The 21,186-nt window shown below is 40.8% G+C and overlaps 1 protein-coding gene across 1 annotated transcript in view; it reads right to left on the reverse strand.

The window, feature by feature from the left end:
* Positions 1-11,107: 11,107 nt before the first annotated feature.
* Positions 11,108-21,186, reverse strand: part of LOC126203118 (protein sex-lethal-like) — a 125,023-nt gene continuing 114,944 nt past the window's right edge. The window contains exon 6 of the mRNA XM_049937363.1: positions 11,108-11,610. Within this exon, the coding sequence (XP_049793320.1) occupies positions 11,456-11,610 (155 nt within the window). The 3' untranslated portion in view covers positions 11,108-11,455. The remainder of the gene's footprint in view (positions 11,611-21,186) is intronic.

Genomic DNA, 21,186 nt, shown 5'->3' on the forward strand with positions numbered 1-21,186 from the left:
CAAATTCCTCCATTGTCGGATACTGCGTAGAACACTGAATGGGACATTTGGTGCATTTTTTGTGCTGTAAAATTGCATGAGATAGTAAATTAACCTCATATATTTAATTCGAGACATTTTAAATTTCAGTTTGCATTGAATCGCTGTAGGGAAGTACTGAAAGATGACATAATGGCAATATTCCATTTTGAAATGTTTCCAGGTCAGTGTTAATCAGACGAAGATGCAGACTGTAGTGTTGACGATCTGGATTACTTGCCAGCTGCATAGCAAAGCAGGGTAATGAGAGTTATGATGATTTGCACAAGTTACAACCATTTCTGTTTATGGTGGGTTACAATTTCGGTAGTCGCCATCATCCAAGCGAATGTTTTGCATATCAGCTATCAGACGAAGATGCAGACTGTAGTGTTGACGATCTGGATTACTTGCCAGCTGCATAGCAAAAGCAGGGTAAGGAGAGTTATGATAATTTGCACAAGTTACAACCATTTCTGTTTATGGTGGGTTACAATTTCGGTAGTCGCCACCATCCAAGCGGATGTTTTGCGTATCAGCTACCTTTCTGCTTAAGAAAAAACAAGGCTTGTTTCCAAGACCACCACGATGCTAGAAATGTTACACTTGCAAGTTCGTCTGTTTCTTCAAGAATAAATCTTGCTTCCAATACTGAAACATAACTTGAAGAGTGGTTGTACACATAATTTAGCACCACTGTACTCACTAAACTGTTTTGAAAAAGCATAAAATGTCTGTTCATATTCTTAGTCTAATGTAATCATACAATGCTTCACCAATTTTTTATAAAATTGTTCAACAAAAATAAAAGTCTTGTGCAGTAATGTGGGAAATTTGTGTCGTTTTCCTGCGCCTGAAAGAGTTAAAGTTGCCATCAGTGCAGTTCAACTATAAGAAACAGTTCCTCATTGGAATGCTCCTCATTGAAATGTACCGCAAGCCATCCACAACATATCTGCTGCTTAGGATGACATTACAACATTACATCATAGCTAACCATTTAAGAAAGCCTAGACAATAACTAATAACGAATCTGAAACTTAAGAGGAAACTGATCACCCTACATCTGACTTACTCATAGTGCTGGTACACTTTTAGATTCTGATGCTGCTCTTCTACAGGCCTACACCCGGTTGGTGCCCTCTTGTACCGTCAATATGGAGGATTGACACAGGCACATGACATCTGTGCTGCTGAAAAACATGTCATCAGCTCTTCGAAAGATGCAGAGGAAAATAATAACGCTTTACCATGAGAAGGTACGTAAATTTATGACACCACTACCCTGTGCAGAAGCTGCAGCTGCAGTAGCTGTTCTCGAGAGATTTGCTGCCACTTCTGGTGTCTCCATGGCATTTCAGGCTGCTCTGGATGTAGTATCTTCAGAGTGTGCTATAGTATTATGACCAACAAACAAAAAACAATTAATGATTTTTTTAAAATTAATGAACAGAAGTAAATTCACTATGTGATCAAAAGTATCCCGACGCCTGGCTGAAAATTACTTACAAGTTTGTGGTGCTCTCCATCGGTAATGCTGGAATTCAATATGGTGATGGCCCACCATTAGCCTTGATGGCAGCTTCCAATCTCGCAGGCATACGTTCAATCAGGTGCTGGAAGGTTTCTTGGGGAAAGGCAGCCCATTCTTCACGGAATGCTGCACTGAGGAGAGGTATCAATGTCGGTCGGTGAGGCCTGGCACGAAGCCGGCGTTTCAAAACATCCAAAAGGTGTTCTATAGCATTCAGGTCACGACTCTGTGCAGGCCAGTCCATTACAGGGACGTTATCGTCGTATAACCACACCGCCACAGACCATGTATTATGAACAGATGCGCGATCGTGCTGAAACATGCAATCGCCATCCCCGAATTGCTCTTCAACAGTGGAAAGCAAGAAGTTGCTTAAAACATCAGTGTAGGCCTGTGCTGCGATAGTGCCACGAAAAACAACAAGGGATGCAAGCCCCCTCCATGAAAAACACGATCACACCATAACACCACCGCCTCAGATTTTTACTGTTGGCACTACACACCCTGGCAGATGACGTTCACCGGGCATTCACCATACTCACACCCTGCCATCGGATCGCCACATTGTGTACCGTAATTCGTCACTCCACACGTTTTTCCACTGTTCAATGGTCCAGTGTTTACGCTTCTTACACCAAGAGAGGCGTCATTTGGCATTTACTGGCGTGATGTGTGGCTTATGAGCAGCCGCTCGACCATGAAATCCAAGTTTTCTCACCTCCCGCCTAACTGTCCTAGTACTTGCAGTGGATCCTGATGCAGTTTGGAATTCCTGTGTGATTGTCTGGATAGATGTCTGCGTATTACACATTACGACCTTCAATTGTTGGCAGTCTGTCAGTCAACAGCCAAGGTCGGCCTGTATGCTTTTGTGCTGCACGTTTCCACTTCACTATCATATAAGAAACAGGGACCTAGGGATGTTTAGGAGTGCGTAAATCTCGCGTACAGATGTATGACACGAGTGACACCCAATCACTTGATCACATTAGAAGTCCATGAGTTTCGCCGAGTGCCCCATTCTGCTCTCTCACGACGTCTAATGACTACTGAGGTCGCTGATGTGGAGTACCTGGCAGTAGGTGGCAGCACAATGAACCTAATATGAAAAACGTAAGTTTTTGGCGGTGTCCAGATACTGTTGATCACATAATGTATGTAACGGACAAGAATCATTCTAAGTAGAACAGTACATATTGTTTCTTAATATTATAGCTTGTTGTATTACATGATGCATTAATTCAATAGGTACAATATAACAATGTAGTTCCAAAATATGTATGTAATTGTACTGTTTGAAAAAAAAATGATGACAAGCATCTGCCAATATGTATAAGGGGCATTCAAATGAAATCTGTTCACTAGTGTAAAGCAACGGCAACGATTTTATTAATTCAAAAACGTAATTATACACAGTACACATACTCAAAAATAGTCACCAAAACTGTTGGCATATTTATCCCATTGCGACACTAGCCGGTCGATTCCATTCTTGAAGAAGCTAGTAGGCTGCTGTCGTAACCAGGCATGAACCCAGTCACACACTTCGTCGTCCATTGCAAATCGATGTCTGTGAATAGCTTGTTTTAGAGGTCCAAACACATGAAAGTCACGCGGTGAAAGGTCGGGACTGTACACTGGATGTTCCGGCTTTTCCCACAGAAACTGTTGCAATGTCGTCTTCACTGCATTGGCCGTGTATGGGCGGGCATTATCATGCATGAGGATAATGCCAGTAATCGATGTATCTCGTCCGCGGTGATTCTGCAGTTGTCCAAGACCAAAGCATTCACTTCCACAACTATTTCCGGTGTGATGACACGATGAGCCTGTCCAGGACGACCATCATCTTCCAGTGACTCACGCCCCTCAAGGAATCGTTTGCGCCATTCCACAATAATAGAACGACACAGACTGTACTCGCCGTGTACAGCCTTCATGCGTCGATACATTTCACGGCCTCCAACTCCCTCCGCCGTCAAAAATCGAATCACTCCTCGTTGTTCCTGCTTACTCGGCTGCATGTTCGGTAGTGGACGATAACTTGTGACCACCTGCTCTTCGGCGTGAAACCACATTGGCGCTATGCAACATCAAAAGTTGTGCACATGTCAGCCTCTCTACCAATAGATAGCGCCACCATACCCGCAGTTATATGGTGCCACCTTACGTTTAAGGCAAAGGTAGTCGCACTGATCAGGTTTCATTTGGATGAACCTCATATATATACTTTCATCAATCAAACAAATGCCAGAAATACTACTGTACATGTAAAGTGTAGCTATTCTTACTTTCTTCTTATTATACGTCATGAAGACAGAGAACTCTAATTCGTTGCTGCAAAAACGAGAGAAGTGAATTCAACAGTCGTTTATTCTTACAGAAAAAACTCCATAATTCAAACTTCGTTAAACCGATTTGGCTATTTTTGGTCTCTTGAAATTCGGCTAAACAATGGTCTGCTGCACTAATTTTTCTTACTGGTAACTTTTTCATAATGTGCCCAGTGGTTTACTTACCTGCTAAGTACCGCAATAACTGCTTAGTGGATAACGAGCATGAAAGCAAATGGTTTAACTTTTTGCATTCCAAAGAACGGTTGAAAACATCAGAATGGTCGATGGAGAGGTATAGTGTTCTTAACAAGATCCAATTTTGATTCCGCAAGGCAGAGAGAGCTTTTGATGGCATATGTATTTTGACAACTGACATTCAATGGACCTTTCTTTCACTTTTTGACAGTATGTTAAACTGAAGTATTGGAAAGAAAATTGTTCCAGCTGGACTAAATGTTTTACTAATCTTTGGGAGTAAATATTTACTGTTAGAAATAAGAATATATGTTAAGTACAATGGAAATGCCATTGGGCCTCGGACAGTCGAACAATGGCCACCCTCAGGGAGCCATACTGAGCTGTACTGGAATAGCCTACCTGTCACACCGACGCCTAGGAATAAATGAATGACTATCTCTGTACAGGGACTTTTTAAACTGCCCAAAAACGGCGTGTGGGTGGCACAGAGGGTGTTGCCTGGCTGGGGGTCTTAGAGGGACCCTTCGCCTTTTTATTCATGCATGTATCAATGTCACATCCTCTCCCCCCACGCCCCAACCGCCCTCCATCATCGCGTCACAGGAGGACTGAAAAATCGTTAACACTGTTTGCTGCTTTGGATTAGGTTAAAATTTTGTCGAATAGTTCAAAACGCTCCCTGATGGTTTGAGCCTGTACAGTAGACAAAAATTGTGATTGCGCTATCTCCAGAGGGTTGTGATTGCTTTCAGTGGGGTTTCAGTCCCACAGTGTCCTTAAGGAAAGGTTGAATATTCTGGGGAGGGGGAGGGGGGGGTAGGAGTCAGCAGTGTCAGAGTTGTCAAGAACTTCGTTCTGATGCTCCTCGCTTTGCGAACTGTCATTTTCGACTCAATGCCCTAAGGGAAGGAATGGTTTCTTCGACGCCATTTACGTCTTGAGACCTTTCTATGTCGATTCTGAGTGGTGGTGTGTCCGAAATGCTTTCTTTCGCTACCCATAAGAAAACCGTGTGACTTCGACACTTGGTGTCGTGGTTCTGATCTTCATTGCAAAGGCAACTGAAGGGATAAAATGTGGGTAAGAGGCGCTGTGACAGCGTTCACATCGTGTTACACGTCCACTGTAGCATTGGACAGAACTGTGGTGAAAGTTGGCACCAATGTGATATTAACCTACCTTACACTTCACGTGAACTTCTGAGCTCTGTTTTTTTTTCTATTGTGTTGACAACTTGCATGAGGGTGACGATGCAGAGTGCCATGCTTTTGCACCTTCATAGGAGGAGGTTGTAGGCACCTTTGAGCCAAGTTTCAAATATCTGCGTCGCAATGGGTGACAATTATGTAGTTTCGAAAAAGCAATCGTTTGTGTTACACAGTATAATCACCTTTCTTCGGTGTCTCACCAATGTGTCATCGACACATTGATTAAAGGATGTCTTTTCTGTGAGATTCTCTTCAAAAGGAATTTATTTTCAAGTTTTTCCCCTTCCAATAATCAGTGGTTGTTCCTATGCCTCAACAAAGAGAGCATTCATGTGTGTGGATAGGATGCCTACACTGCATATTTCAATACACCGACACAGAAGTCTGTCCAGTTTGGGTATCAAATTTCTTGCACCATCATGGTAAAATATGATTCCACTTTACAACACTGGTCTCACGAGAGTTCTACACAAATTAGCAGAGCTTTTCTCTCTCTCTCTCTCATTTTTTCTCTGTTTCAACAGAAAAAAGCTATCAAAAACAGGCTTAGATCATCTGCGAACTGTAAGGTAGATATTCTCAGTGAAAAAGTGTTTTTCAGGGTCTCACATATATCATTTCAATAACTTAACCGAGTGGTGTTATGTCGATGAACTAGCACTGCATATGGCAAACACTCACTAGTGCTGCAGCATAATGTCCCTTACATGAGGGTGTCAAAGATGCTGCCCCTACCACATGTGTCTAGGAATCAGTGAATGGTTGTCTCTGTACAGGTACATTTTTAAAGTGCCCAAAAAAGGTGCACGGGTCACACCCAGGGTGTTGCCAAACTGGCTGGACTTAGAGGGACCCTTTGCCATTTTATTCATCCATGTGTCAGTGTTGCATCCCCCTGCGCACACGTCACAGAAGGGTTGAAAAGGCATAAGCACCCTTTACCACTCATGGATCACATTCAGATTTCGTTGAATGATTTTGAACGGTCCCTATTGAGTCCACCCTATACACCAGAGCAAAAACTACAGTCGCCATACACACAAAAGGGGCGCATCATATTTAGTATCCGTGGAGAATGGCTAAATCGTCCGGAGGGGTGTTAGCATTCTCAAATGTTCGCGAGAATGTCGTCTTCAGGTGGGGGGGGGGGGGGGCGGCGGCGGCGTTAGGGACCTGGAAGCCCATGCCCCCCCCCTCCACACACACACACACACACACACACACACACACACACACACACACACATACATCATACATACCGAAATGATTGGACTTATATTAGACACAGTGGAGATTTTTCAGTACAACAATGCTTTTTTAATGCTGTTCATTCTTGATTATGATTAAAAGTCAAGTGAAAGAGTTTCAGGCGTAAAGAAGTTGATGAAAAACAGCACAGGAAGATTTACGAAACTATGTGAGGCTTCAACTTTTGTAAAGCAAATTAGATGGTGAACAGTTTCATAACATTCTGTATTTGCGTAAAGATTTCAAGGACAGGTTTGAGCTAATTAGCTTCATTTGTCTCCAGCGTTAAGTGCCATGCTCAGCCATACAGGGAAAAATTTAGGGGCAACATGGCTGCGTGTGGGCTATTTCGGAGAAGAACGACATAGACAAAAAGTTAGTATCTTTGTTCGAAAACTTGTGTTAAGTAAATAGATGCCTTTCATATAGGGAAAAAAAAAAACAACAGGTAATGATTTGGGCAGGAAGGCTCATGTGGAATAGACCTATCAAAGCCAGAGTGATCTTCACAACCATGTCCAATCGTATCGTGAAGACAGTAGTTTGGAGTCACTGAACTAGGGATTTTTTGTCGATCAATTTATTGGGCAGCTTTCGACCCAGTTAGCTACTGGATGTAAATTTTCAGCTTATTCAGAAGAACGTTTGTGTATTTCTAACGAAGAAAGGCAGTTTAGTAGGCCAGAGCATTTTCTTTTGCATCCTTACAATGAAAGAATAGACGCTGAATGGACTGACACACCTGTCCATTAACCAATATATTAATGTGAACGCCGACTTTATAACTGTTATTTTCGCTCGATCCCCTTGACAACTTTATTTTGTAACCTTCTGTTTGTTTCTCTTGAATTTTTTTCGAGCTAGTTGTTTTTCTACTGCGTTCTATGTAAGACTGATACTTCAGTAACACTGATATAAATTAAATAGATATTTATCTAGTAGTTTTGAGGGAATTTGAGCTATTAACACGTATACAGAGCTTTTAAGGCGAATGAAAACAGCAGATCAACTCTTGTCGACTTGTCTGATCTATTTGCCGAATCTGTATTTATAGTAAAAAAAAGTCATACTAGATAAAATTGGCGTTCCAATATCCCCCCGCACGAAAATTAATCCTGTGTGCGAGCCTGGTCGTGTTCACACTGCACTGCTGACTATCGTTTTGGAGAGCGAAATGTGTGAAAATGGGTGCCCAGAGGGATGGTGTGGTTTCACTGACGCCGCCTGCGGACTTTTTGTGTCGATTCCGAGCAGAGGTGTCGGAAATGGTTTTCTCGACCACGCATAACAAAACCAACTGATTTCAACGGTGGGCATCGCGGTCATGACCTTCACTGTACAGATGTCAAATGAAGGGGTGCGGGGGTGAGACATGGGTAAGCAGGGGGGGGGGGGGGGGAGGGCAGGAAGGGATGGCGTGACTGCCTTCCCATGGTGTGGCACATTCCCAATAGCTTTGACTAGGTGTGTGTGGTGAAATTTGTTGGCAAGTTGATATAATTAATCTAACTTACATGTCACATGAACTTCTGACCTTTTCTAGGCATGTTAACACTATGCTGTTTGAAGCGTCGCCGAGGCCAACTGTGACATCGCAGGATACAAAAATTTTGCACCATTACAGAGGAAGATTTTAGGCACTTTTGAACCAAATTTTAAACTTTTGCCTCTGAATGCGTGAAACTGGGTGGATTAAAAAAATCCATAAATTGGCCCTGTGCACTTTAATTTCTGGAACATTCCCAGGTTGACTTCCTCTTAGTTGATATCGATATGCATTACAAGTATTGTGTTTAGTTTAAAGACTTGAGTTACTGGCCATTTCCAAAAAACATACAAACAAGTCATACTCAGTGTAGTGCTGTGTCATGACATCAGAAGTGCACTTATATTCCTGAGAATCTCATGTACTATGTCTTATGAGAAATGAACACTCATCTCCCATCTTTGTATTACAGTGTAAACTGCACTTTATTTCCTGGGACACTGCAAAATATTTCAAGGCTAATGCTATACTATCGTTGACCATCAATATGCACCTAGAAGTATTGTATTCAATAAAAATAAATAAATGCCATATGGCTCTCATCATGAGACTGGGTGCATCTTCTTCCAGGAGTTCCCATGACCTAAAATGCAATGCTAGGGAATCAGCACTGGGACTCCCCATTGCTAACAAATACTTTACACTGGTACTCACAGGATTTGTTACTGGGCTTCTGTACTGCCAACACTGGTGTGAGTGATCAAGCTCAAAGGAAATCATTGACTTTTGCTATTAGAGTATGTGGTGTTGAAGGCCATGTCAGCTTGTTCATAGACAATTCATTGTGAATAGAAGGGCTGACATTGATTGTGACAGAAATCTACTGCTAGATTACACAATAAGTCTTAGTGTGCCACCTCTGTAATCACAACATTAGAAACATGTTTATCTACTCGAGATCCTTGATGGTGCATACTTTATGAGAAAAGCCTTGAGAAGGTCATGAGTTTGAGACTAGGTGCCTTGGTGATCTTCCCTAAGTCATGTGTGAACAAAAGTTTTCTATCAATTACATATAGCAATACATAGTACAGGGTGGATAGCACCTTTAAAAATTAAAATTCATGGTTTTTCCCACGGTTTCAAGGCTTAATTTTACTTTTTCCAGCCGTCTTATTCTTGTTGTAGTACACAAATGATAATGCCTTCCAATCTACTTATTATCGGAATATGTTAATAAACAATCAAATTTTCTAAAGTAAAAGATGCCTGTCTGTCAATATCATATATCAAAATTGAAAATAATAAAGAGAAAAGTAATGCACTGTACTCACCAAGTCTCTATAGCTTAACATTTCTTGCTATACTGTACATGCAAAATTTTCATGTAAAGTACTTAATACTGGTTTTATTTTGTTAAGCTGAGTATATATATATATATATATAAGTATTCTCAGAAAACAGTTTGCCAAATGATTTCAGGACACAAAAAACATAAAGATCACTCACTTAACAAGATTGTGTTCATCCTGTAAGACTTTAAAAAAAGTAAGAGAAAGGAATGTTTCTATTATGAAGCGTGATGAAACACACTTTGCAACTGGTTCTTCTATTTCAGCAGCATCCGCTAAACATCTCATTTTCTGAATTTCCAGTTCTTTGATTTGACTTCTTTTGTATTTTTGATGAAATTTCTCCTCCATTTTCTTTTCTTTATTGCTCCACCGTTTCACCAAATATTCCTTATACCCAGAATATGCGTTAAGCATTGAATGTATGAAACTTTTGTTGATTGCTATACATTTCACACCTCCTGCATATTGGACTGAATCATAAATTCACCGTAGTGCCACGGATTCCTTAGCATTGATTTTCCAGTAAACACTCTTTTGAGTTCACAGAGAAGCCACACTCGATGTTCGCACTGCTATAGGATAAGATAAGAATCTTTTTAACAAAATCCTTAAAATTTTCGCAAGGTTTTTTGGAATTGCATAATAAATTCATCCAAAATTTATCAAGAAGAGTTTCAGACCTGTTGAAGTTTTCTAAGGACATCCGTTACGTGCAGTTGACTACGAAGATACATATATTCTTGTTTTACACGGTCAGCCTTAATGCCAGAGAGTGTAGCATTAGAAACCAGAATTCCTAAACATGAAGATAACCGTTTTTCAGCTGAATAAAAACTGACAGCAATTGATGAGTCTAAACAGGAAATCCCTTGTCTAAGCTTATGCTTTAAAGGTAAATGTTGTCTTATTTTGCCCAATATTTCTAAAATGCATGTTTGTATTTCTTGTTTTAGATGAAAATATCCTTCTCTGATGGACTATTCACTTTCTTTAATACTTCCTTTGTACTAAAGTCAAAATCAAACTTTATTGCTGTAACGAAATTGTTTTCATCAATAAGATCTATTTTCCAAACAGGAGTAGGTTCTAAAAGATCAGGGCTGATTATATGCCACACCAGAGAAATCTCTAAGGATCGCAAGTCACTGTACAGGAATGGAGCCTTGGGATTAGTCATCTGGTACTCTCACAGAAAAGGCTCAACTAATGATGCTGTTGCACCAAAAAAAGCAAGTTTTGGTCCAAGCATTTTATCACTGAGAGCAGCAGAAATAGTTTTGAAGCTCTGTGAAGTTGGCACAGATTGGTTTTTTATTGATTCAGGATTTTTTTTTTTTTTTAAATTAGGAAAAATTTCCAATGCTCTCTGAGCAACATCAATATTCTCTGTCCACCTGATAGGATAAAATTTTTAGGGAAGACTGTACATTCAGAATATCCTATATATTTTGCCCTTCTAGCAGGAGAACCTTTAAATAAAAAATAAATCGCTCTTAGAAAGGCAATAATTTTACAATTAGTTTTTGTTTACCAACCCTGAATGCTCTATGTACCACACTAAGCTCTCAACTACCTATATCAGGAAGATTCATCCCATTAAAAGATTCCTTAATATCTGCATTTAAATCTTCGAGAACTTAAGTTTATGTTAGTGCCATCCATGGATAATCATAAAATTTTTATTCAAATTATGCATTGCAACAGAAGATTTTAGGCCTTCCAACAAATCAACAGCAGAAGTGCATTGCATAAAAACAGAATCAAAGAATCATTCTGATATTCGAGATGATTCTGGATTCCAAAACCTTACACCGATGTCCATCTGTGCTTACTGTGCAACAGTGTTTAAACTTTCATCGAATCTTACAACTATATCCTCACAACAGTTAAGTAATGAGAGCAATTATTTGGTAAAATGGGCAACAATACCATGGGCTATACTATATGCCAGTTTCGCTCTGTGTAACTGCATCCTTCTTGCTATTTTTGAATCACGAAACATCAGCGGAAATATGGATGCACATTCTGAAGAACTATGTAGTGAGATGTAGTGAGATATAGTTCACGACCATTCAAAGACAGCAGAGTATTTCTGACTTGGTAACATCATCTGATAACATGAATGACTTCGGTGATGTTGATGTTTCATCTTTCAATGACTTTACATCGATTGTAGAACTTGCAGACGTTGAAGTATTTTCATGGCAACATGCAACTGTAGTGCTTCCTGAAACAAAAGCTCTACATCAGGCTTATTGCACATACTTAATGTAATAATTTTTGCATTTTAACATTTATAAAGATAGTAGCAGTGAGTGGTCAAAGATTATCCTGCAGACACTTATTTAAAGAGATTCCATAGTTGAAGTTATGCAACCAGGGAGAAAAATTTAGATTTTTTGCAATAAAAATTGTCTGCACTTTCTTAAACAATAGTGACACGCCTTGCAAGGTGATATTCACGCCTTGCTTAAAATGCATTGTGTTTCTTTTGTTACATATACTGGCAACATTGAATTTGCTTATTCTATTGTTCCTCGTTTGTTTTTATAGTACATTACCTATTCGGTAAACTTTCACGAATTCGAGCAAATCGTGCCCCACATTAGATAGAGAAATGCTGAATTAAATATATTTGGCTGTCAAGAGGCCAATGAGTGAAGTGACTACAGTAGCAAAGAATTGTCAAATAATATTTCACAAAACACAAAGAAATTCTGGTAGTATGTAAAGGCTGTTAGCGGCACCAAACGTAGTGTCCAGTCACTTGTGAATGAGACAGAAACTGAAAGTGGGGGTAGCAAAGCAAAAGCTGAAATGCTTAAACCTGTTTTCAAATGTTACTTCAGAAAGGAAAACCCAAGAGACTTGCCCCAATTTAATCCTCGTACCACGGAAAAGATAAATGAAATAAGTGTTGGTATAATTGGTATTGAGAAACAGCTGTAGTTGTTGAAACTGAACAAAGCCAAAGAGCCCCATGGAATCCCTGTCAGATTCTATACTGAATTTGCAGCTGAATTAGCCTCTTTTCTAACTATAATCTATCATGGGTCCCTCAACCAAAAAACTATGCTCAGTAGTTGGAAGAAAGCACTGGTCACACCCGTTCACAAGAAGGGTAGTGGAAGTGATCCACAAAACTGGCATCCAGTATCCTTGACATCAATTTGTTGTAGAATCTTAGAAAATATTCTGAGCTCAAACATAAGGAGGTGCTGTATCTCGAACAGAACGATCACACAAAACTCAACTTTCTCTTTTCTCACATGATATACTAAAAGCTTTGGATCAAGGCCATCACATAGATTCAGTATTTCTCGATTTAGGAAATGCATTTGACTTAGTACCACATCTACATTTACATTTATTGTGAAAAGTACAATTGTGTGGGGTATCAAGAGAAATTTGTAACTCGTTTGAGGATTTCTTGGTACAGAGGACACAGCATATTATCTTGAATGATGACCTTGTGGACAATATTAACAGTAACATCAGACTCCTGCAGACGATTCTGATATCTGTAATGAAGTACTGTCTGAAAGAAGCAGCACAAACATTCAGTCAGATCTTGATAAGATTTCAGACTGGTGCAAAGATTGGCAACTTGGTTTAAATGTTCATAAATGTAAAACTGTACACTTCGCAAAAAAGAAAGAAAAAAAAACATAGTATCCTATGACCATAAAACAATGAGTCAGTATTAGAAACAGCTGACTCATAGAAATACCTGGGTGTAACACTTTATAGAAATATGAAATGGAATGTTCACACAGGCTCTGTCATGGGTAAAGTACATGGTAGACTTTGATTTATTGGTAGTATGCTGGGGAAGTCTGACATGTCTACAAAGGAGACTGCTTACAAATCACTTGTGCAACCTGTTCTACAATATTGCTCAAATGTGTGGGACCCATACCACAGAGGACTAAAAGGGGAAACGAGGATACTGAATATGCACAGAGAAGGGCAGCACGAATGGTCATAGATTTGTTTGATTCGTGGGGAGAGGAGCAGGGTGTCACAGAGATGCTTAAGAAACTGAACTGGCAGACTTGAATTTAGACGCAAAGTCTACTGTGTTCTAACTAAGAACACTGTCTTGGCACTTGGCAAACGTGTGATCATATTCTTCGTTAGTGAGGAATGGAAAATGTTAGCTGATGGACTAGTCTGGCTAAACAGTTGCTACACTGTTTCAACAAGCAGTCTACAGAGTGAATTCAAAGATCAAGGATGGGGCACAATTGATGTGCAGCACACTGACCATGACAAGCCAAATTACTCGACATCCACACTTTATCCTAATGAAGTCTCACAAAGGACAGTGTTGCTGGGGGAGTACCACATTGGCTTATTCAATACATTCAACACACTTCACGATTCACTGGGTGATGGTAGATCCATCAATCCAAATCAGGTAACAACACAAATTTATCACTAAATCATGACAACATTACTTCAGCCAGTATTATACTACAGACACCACACCTACAAGCACCTTCGTCGTGGCATTGTTAGAAATGTATTTAGCCATCATGACCCCCACTCCCCCAAATTAAGAACAATCTATAAGTAGAAGATAAGCCACTATCTATGTTTGGGTTGTGTTTGCATTGCATAAGTTGAGGGCTAACCTCTCAGTAATTGGCAGCATCCAGAATTAGCTGACTCTGTGAGATGTAATTCCAACAGCAGCTGACAAGAGCTACAAAGAATGGTACAAACCCTGTGACCTATAAGGTCTAATGTTAATTTGGATAAGAGTCTGGGGACGGAAAACAACTGCAAAAACAAAGAAGTATGGAGGAAAATTGATGAAGCCAAGATTCATCAAGGGTTGTAGTGCTACAGAAGAAGAAGAAGAAGAAGAAGAAGAAGAAGAAGAAGGTGGTGGTGGTGGTGGTGGAGGAGGAGAAGGAGGAGAAGGTGGTTTATTTGCATAGTCCTCTGCTGCATTACAAGCACATACACTGATGAGCCAAAACATTATGACCACTGTCCACAACAAGATAAAATGCCACATGATGGCATCGTGGGCATGTGACATGGTTAGAAACATATGGAAGCCAAACAGCAATTAATGGGGAATCACTATAGTGACACTATGGGCAGCAAACAGGGAAATTGTCTGATGTAAGCAACACTGACAAATACAGATTGTTATGGCCTGAGGTGGTTTTTCTTTTTGTGGACTGACTTTAAGTGATCGATATATTGTGAGATGCCAAGTTTTCACTCGTTCACATATAATAACAGTTACCTTCTTTACCAAATTTCCCGGTCAACAACTTGTTCTCTATTGATATTGTGATCTTGCTATGTAGTGCCATGTATTTAACTGTGCGCTTTGTTTCCAATTGCAGTGGCCAGGGCTATAAGAGAGCTCCTATATTTAAATAGCTCACAACAAAATCACAAAACACTGTTTCCATAATTCTTCTACATTCGAATAAGTTATCAACTCACAAGAACTTATAATTAACAAAGCTTTTCAGACAACACATGTTCATACATGATGCTTCAATGCTTCACAAAACCATAAGTTTGTACTTGAACTGAGATAGCACGGCATGCAGTCTATATAAAAACATTCACATTTCTTTAGTCCTTGACCATTTTCATCAGGTCCCTTTCTTCTTTGAAGTCCACAGCACACCCAAAGCACAACCACAAAGTGCAAATGACCCCTCACGGCCAGTCCAAATTACACATCCCTTGACACTTTCAACACTATGCCTATGTTTTTTTTCTCATATCTGCACATAAATTCCAGCAAACCCGGGTACAGCAGATGCTCTGTACTCTACTTCTAATTAAAGTCATTTTTTCACACACACATCTTTCATCGGTCCAGTAAAAGGAAAGTTAGATCGGTTGCTATGCTTTATAGCAACATGTACCACTACAGGCCTGGCACCTGGGCACAAGCATCTTGCAAGAAGTAAAGCTGTCCATGTGCTACAGTCATGAGCACCTATGGAAAGTTGAAGCATAATGAAACCATGAATAGTTGAGTTTTGACAAGATGTTGCACATCCACACCTCATCGCACTGAATGTGGAAATCAGAGTTTGCCCACTTTGAAAACCAGGATGAGCAATGACCTGTGGCAGATGTGACAACAGAGTACAATAATGATGCAGGCATAAGTGTTTCAGAGCACAACATTCAGAGCACACTGTTTACTAGAGGTGTCTGCAGCAGACAAGCCTTCTAAGTGGTCCAACGACATCATCAATTACATTTGCTGTGCGCACGCTATCATCTAGATCAGATGGTCAAACAACAGAAGTATGCTGCCTGGTCAGATAAGTACATTCCTTGATTTATCACACCAATGGTAATTCCGGATATGCTGTCATATAGGCAAATGGCTGTTCAAAAAACGCATTGTGCCCATGGATGCTGGTGGGGGGGGGGGGGGGGGGTGTAGTATTATGCTGTGGGGGACGGGGAGATTCACATGGACTCCCATGGGAATCTGTGATAGTAATGTAAGGCACCATGACAATAGTGGACTATGCAAACATTAGTGCAGATCACCTGCACCCCTTCACACTTCATGTCTTCCCACATGGCAATGGTGTCTTCCAGGAGAATAACTATCCATGTCATAAGGCTAAAATCATGCTACAGTGGTTTGAGGAGCTTGCTCTCACTGCTGTCTTGGCCACTAAATATACCAGATATGAACCTGATGGAACACAATCTGGGATGATATCAGCCATTATCTCCATGCTCACAAACCATCAGCTCATAATTCATGTGAATTGCATGACCTGTGTATAAATCTCTGGTGCCACATACCTCCGGAAACTTACTGGGGATTTGTCAAATCCATGCCATGCAGAATCACTGCTTTACTGCATTTGAATGGTGGAACAAAACACAATTAAGCAGGTGCTCAATATTTTGACCCATCGGTGTAATTAAGTGGCAGCTCATCCTGGACATGAAGCAATCTAGTGGTAGCATCCACCAGCATTTTGCAACAACAACATCACACCATACCCAAAAGGAATAAATAAAATTAGGTTCAGGACCACTCGAGGGCTTTGAAGACTGAGCATAAGCTCAGACTTGACAATGATGAAAAGGAACAACTGCTTTGACCTCATTAAAGGAACCAGTATTAATCTAAAATTTAGAGGAACCACAAAAACTTAACTGAAATGGCTGAAAAGAAGCCTGGATACCACTCCTTCCAAATATGACTTTCATCCATTTATTTACTTGCTCACCATGATCCATAAATCCCATAAAAAAGAACCCTCAGAGATGTAAGACTTAGTCTTGGTATACTCCCAAGAAGGAGAAGCAGATCACAGTAACTTATTAATCTGCACACTGTGTTGACAATATATTATCACTATACTGCTTAATACTGTTTACACATACACCAGCTAAATTTGATGTATCAAATTGAACAGAAAGTTTTTAGTTTGAAAAAAGTTGCTCCTTCCTTAGTTATATAAAACAGATACTATTTATCTTCTAAGAGTAGCTTAATATTTATTCGAATATAATAGAGGGAAACATTCCACATGGGAAAAATATATCTAAAAACAAAGATGATGTGACTTACCAAACGAAAGCGCTGGCAAGTCGATAGACACACAAACAAACACAAACATACACACAAAATTCTAGCTTTCGCAACCAACGGTTGCTTCATCAGGAAAGAGGGGAGGAGAGGGAAAGACGAAAGGATGTGGGTTTTAAGGGAGAGGGTAAGGAGTCATTCCAATCCCGGGAGCGGAAAGACTTACCTTAGGGGGAAAAAAAGGACGGGTATACACTCGCGCACACACACACACATATCCATCAACACATATACAGACACAAGCACACATATTCAAAGACAAAGAGTTTGGGCAGAGATGTCAGTCGAGGCGGAAGTGCAGAGGCAAAGATGTTGTTGAATGACAGGTGAGGTATGAGTCGCGGCAACTTGAAATTAGCGGAGATTGAGGCCTGGTGGGTAACGGGAAGAGAGGATATATTGAAGAGCAAGTTCCCATCTCCGGAGTTCGGATAGGTTGGTGTTAGTGGGAAGTATCCAGATAACCCGGATGGTGTAACACTGTGCCAAGATGTGCTGGCCGTGCACCAAGGCATGTTTAGCCACAGGGTGATCCTCATTACCAACAAACACTGTCTGCCTGTGTCCATTCATGTGAATGGACAGTTTGTTGCTGGTCATTCCCACATAGAATGCATCACAGTGTAGGCAGGTCAGTTGGTAAATCACGTGGGTGCTTTCACACGTGGCTCTGCCTTTGATCGTGTACACCTTCCGGGTTACAGGACTGGAGTAGGTGGTGGTGGGAGGGGGCATGGGACAGGTTTTACACCAGGGGCGGTTACAAGGGTAGGAGCCAGAGGGTAGGGAAGGTGGTTTGGGGATTTCATAGGGATGAACTAACAGGTTACGAAGGTTAGGTGGACGGCGGAAAGACACTCTTGGTGGAGTGGGGAGGATTTCATGAAGGATGGATCTAAAATGATAATGTAATCAATGTTAGCACTATAATACTTCAATTATTCATTTCATTAAATGGCACTTAAATAAAATATACAGCCTTGACTTCTTTCCTCATCCCAAAAACTATTCTTCACAGGATCCACTAAAAATGGTCCATGTAGTGAAATGACTTGAGACATAAAGAGGACAATTTTCATGTCAGTGGACTAGGTTGTAGTTTATTAAGCTCTAACATAGTCACTTGCAACAATGCTTTGCAACTGCGTGCAATACATTCATTGAGTTTATTAACGAGTGTGTGACATTTATCCATCCTTCAAGATCAGCAAACTTCACCTCTGAAAAAGTTGTGGTACAACACATCTTACAACTGAATCTCACACACGTTCAATACAATTTGTGTTTGGGAAGTTAGAACTGATCCCGAAATGGGAAGAAACAACAATGACACCAGTTCACAGCAGAACAGAATGTAGCTTACATCCAAGATATTAAAGAACTATTTTGGATGACATCTCAAGTCTGGAACTAAATCATGATTTCTCAGAGAGTAAAAAAGATCACCATTTGGTTTGATCTCACTCCCTGTATTCCTCCAGTCTTTGGACACTAACACGTTACACTGTCAATGGGACAAACACTGTCGTGCGATTACATGGAGAGGTACAGAAGGGACTTCTTGGTATACCTCCACTTCGACAGCTGCCACCCATTCCATACCAAGTAGTCCCTTCTTTACAGCCTAGCCACCTGTAGGCATCACATCTGCAGTGACGAGCAGTCCCTCTCAGAATATACCGAGGGTCTCACTGAAGCCTTCACTGACCTTAATTATCCTCTCAACCTTGTACAAAAACAAATCTGCCATGCCTTATCTTTCCAGTCTCCCACCACCTCCCGAAGTCCCACAGTCTGGCCACAGAGGAGCATTCCCCTCGTAACTCAGTACCATCCAGGACTAGAGCAACTGAATTACATTCTCCGCCAGGGTTTCGATTACCTCTCGTCATGCCCTGAAATGGAAAATGTCCTGCCCACTATCCTTTGCACCCCTCCTACAGTGCTATTCCACTGTCCACCAAACCTACACAATTTACTTGTCCATCCTTACACAACCCTTGCTCCCAATCCCTTACCTCATGGCTCCTACCCCTGCAATAGACCTAGATGCAATACCTGTCCCATAAATCCTCTTGTCACCACCTACTACAGTCCGATCACTAAAATCATATATCCCATCAAAGGCAGAGCTACCTATGAAACCAGTCATGTGATTTACAAGGTAAGCTGCAATCACTGTGCTGCATTCTATGTAGGTATGACAAGCAACAAGCTGGCTGTGCACATGAATGGCCACTGACAAACTGTGGCCAAGAAACAAGTGGACCACCCACTTGCTAAACACACTGCCAAACATGATATCCCTTATTTCAATGACTGCTTTACAGCCTGTGTCAAATGGATCCTTCCCACCGACACCAGCTTTTCTGAATTGCACAGGTGGGAACTTTCCCTGCAATATATCCGACGTTCTGTAACCCTCCTGGCCTCATCCATCCAGCCCCCTCCCTATTCTCATTCCAGCACTACACAGCTGTCATTTCATCGCCACATCCAGTCTTTTAATTTCTCTCCTTTCTGCTACTCCCCCCCCCCCCTTTTCTCTCCTGCCCTCCGTCTAAACTGCAGCGCTTCACTGCCTGCCACCCCCACCATACTATCCATCCCCCTCCCTGCCCCAGCCTCCCCCTTACCCCCACCCAGTTGCCACTCCCACCATGCACTGGTGCTGTTGCTTGCAGTGTGGTTCAGTTGCCTGAGACTGCAGACGTGTGTGTGTGTGTGTGTGTGTGTGTGTGTGTGTGTGTACTGTTGACAAAGGCCTTAATGGCCAAAAGCTATATTTCTGTGAATCTTTTTTCTTGTGCCTATCACGATTCAGCATCTCCACTATATGGTGAGCAGCAACTTCCCTTCTCTAATATTGTAACATAATCATTTGTCAGCCTCATCTCAGCGGTACAGCCTTTTTTCTTCTCAGTGAGCAGTTACACGTCCAACAGTTCCAAACAACTTTCTCCAAAAGTGTTATCACGGATTTTTCACATGTACAATAATTTTAACTAATGTATGACTAAGTGCCTGTAGGCAAAGGTAGAACACAGGCAGTAGATGTCTGAAGGGTGATATGGCACAAAGGCTGGAAGGAGACGCAGTGCACTGAACTAGAATTGCTCACGTGTAAATCCACATGGTCGAGAATTGCATATGGTGAGGGAGTAATGAACAGGAAGTTTCACAAAAACAAAACATGTCAGGAAACACATAGTAATAAGGACATCAGGATAGGATGAAGGCTATGTGGAGTGATAAAGCAGACAATGAGAGGTTAGGAAAATGGCTGGAGGTGTTAAGAAAGGTTTCACATAGTTTCGAACACTGATGCATATCTAAATTTTTCACTGCACTCTGTGGGGCATGTACAGCTACACTGTTCTAAAAATGGTGGCTGTACTAAATTTTTAAATGTTGATTCATGTAAAAAAAAAATTGTAATACTAAAGCGTATGTACTAATTTAAAACTTGTTGGTATATGAATTCCTTATGGTAGATAATGGCAACTTTTCAAAGTACTAAATATAGTGGAATGTGGGTCATTTTGTAATGAGGGTGCATTGTAATTGAAACTTAATCTGATGAGTAGGTTTCAAATGAGTGACAAAGCAGGTGTCTGCTAATGTGGTGACAATTGTATGCTGCTGGATTTCAGTAGGCACAAAATAATTATTTACAAATAAAACTACAACAAGCAGGTTCCAAGCAATTGTAGATTGCAGTAAACCAGTCTTCAGGCTGAAGACTAACACCGAGGGAAAAGGGGGGAGGGGGAGAGGGAGAGGGAGGGAGAGAAGAAAAAATTTTGCTTCACTATGAGTCCAGACCACTAAACATTTGTCACTGAATGAGGTTAACTTAAAGTATGGATATGGCGTGAGTTCTCAGTATAGAATGAGAATGATGCTGACCAGTGTTTTGCCCAGCTTGTGCCTCTTATACCCTTACCTAAGCTTCCATTTTTCTACTGTTTGATTTTACTTACAGCTGACTGTCACTCTTCAAGATATTTTCGATCTACTTCATCAGAATTATTTATTTTGACTTTGTTTCATTTTTATGTTTTTAATATTTATTCATTTACCAATCATTTACACCTGAGAAGTGTATTAATATTTTGATACTATGCTCTTCCATACTTCTTCTCTCATACTCAATAACAGCTCTCCCTCCCCCAGTAAAAAACACAAATCACGAAA

Source organism: Schistocerca nitens, chromosome 9 (genome assembly GCF_023898315.1).
Source record: "Schistocerca nitens isolate TAMUIC-IGC-003100 chromosome 9, iqSchNite1.1, whole genome shotgun sequence".
Classification (NCBI taxonomy): Eukaryota; Metazoa; Arthropoda; class Insecta; order Orthoptera; family Acrididae; genus Schistocerca; species Schistocerca nitens.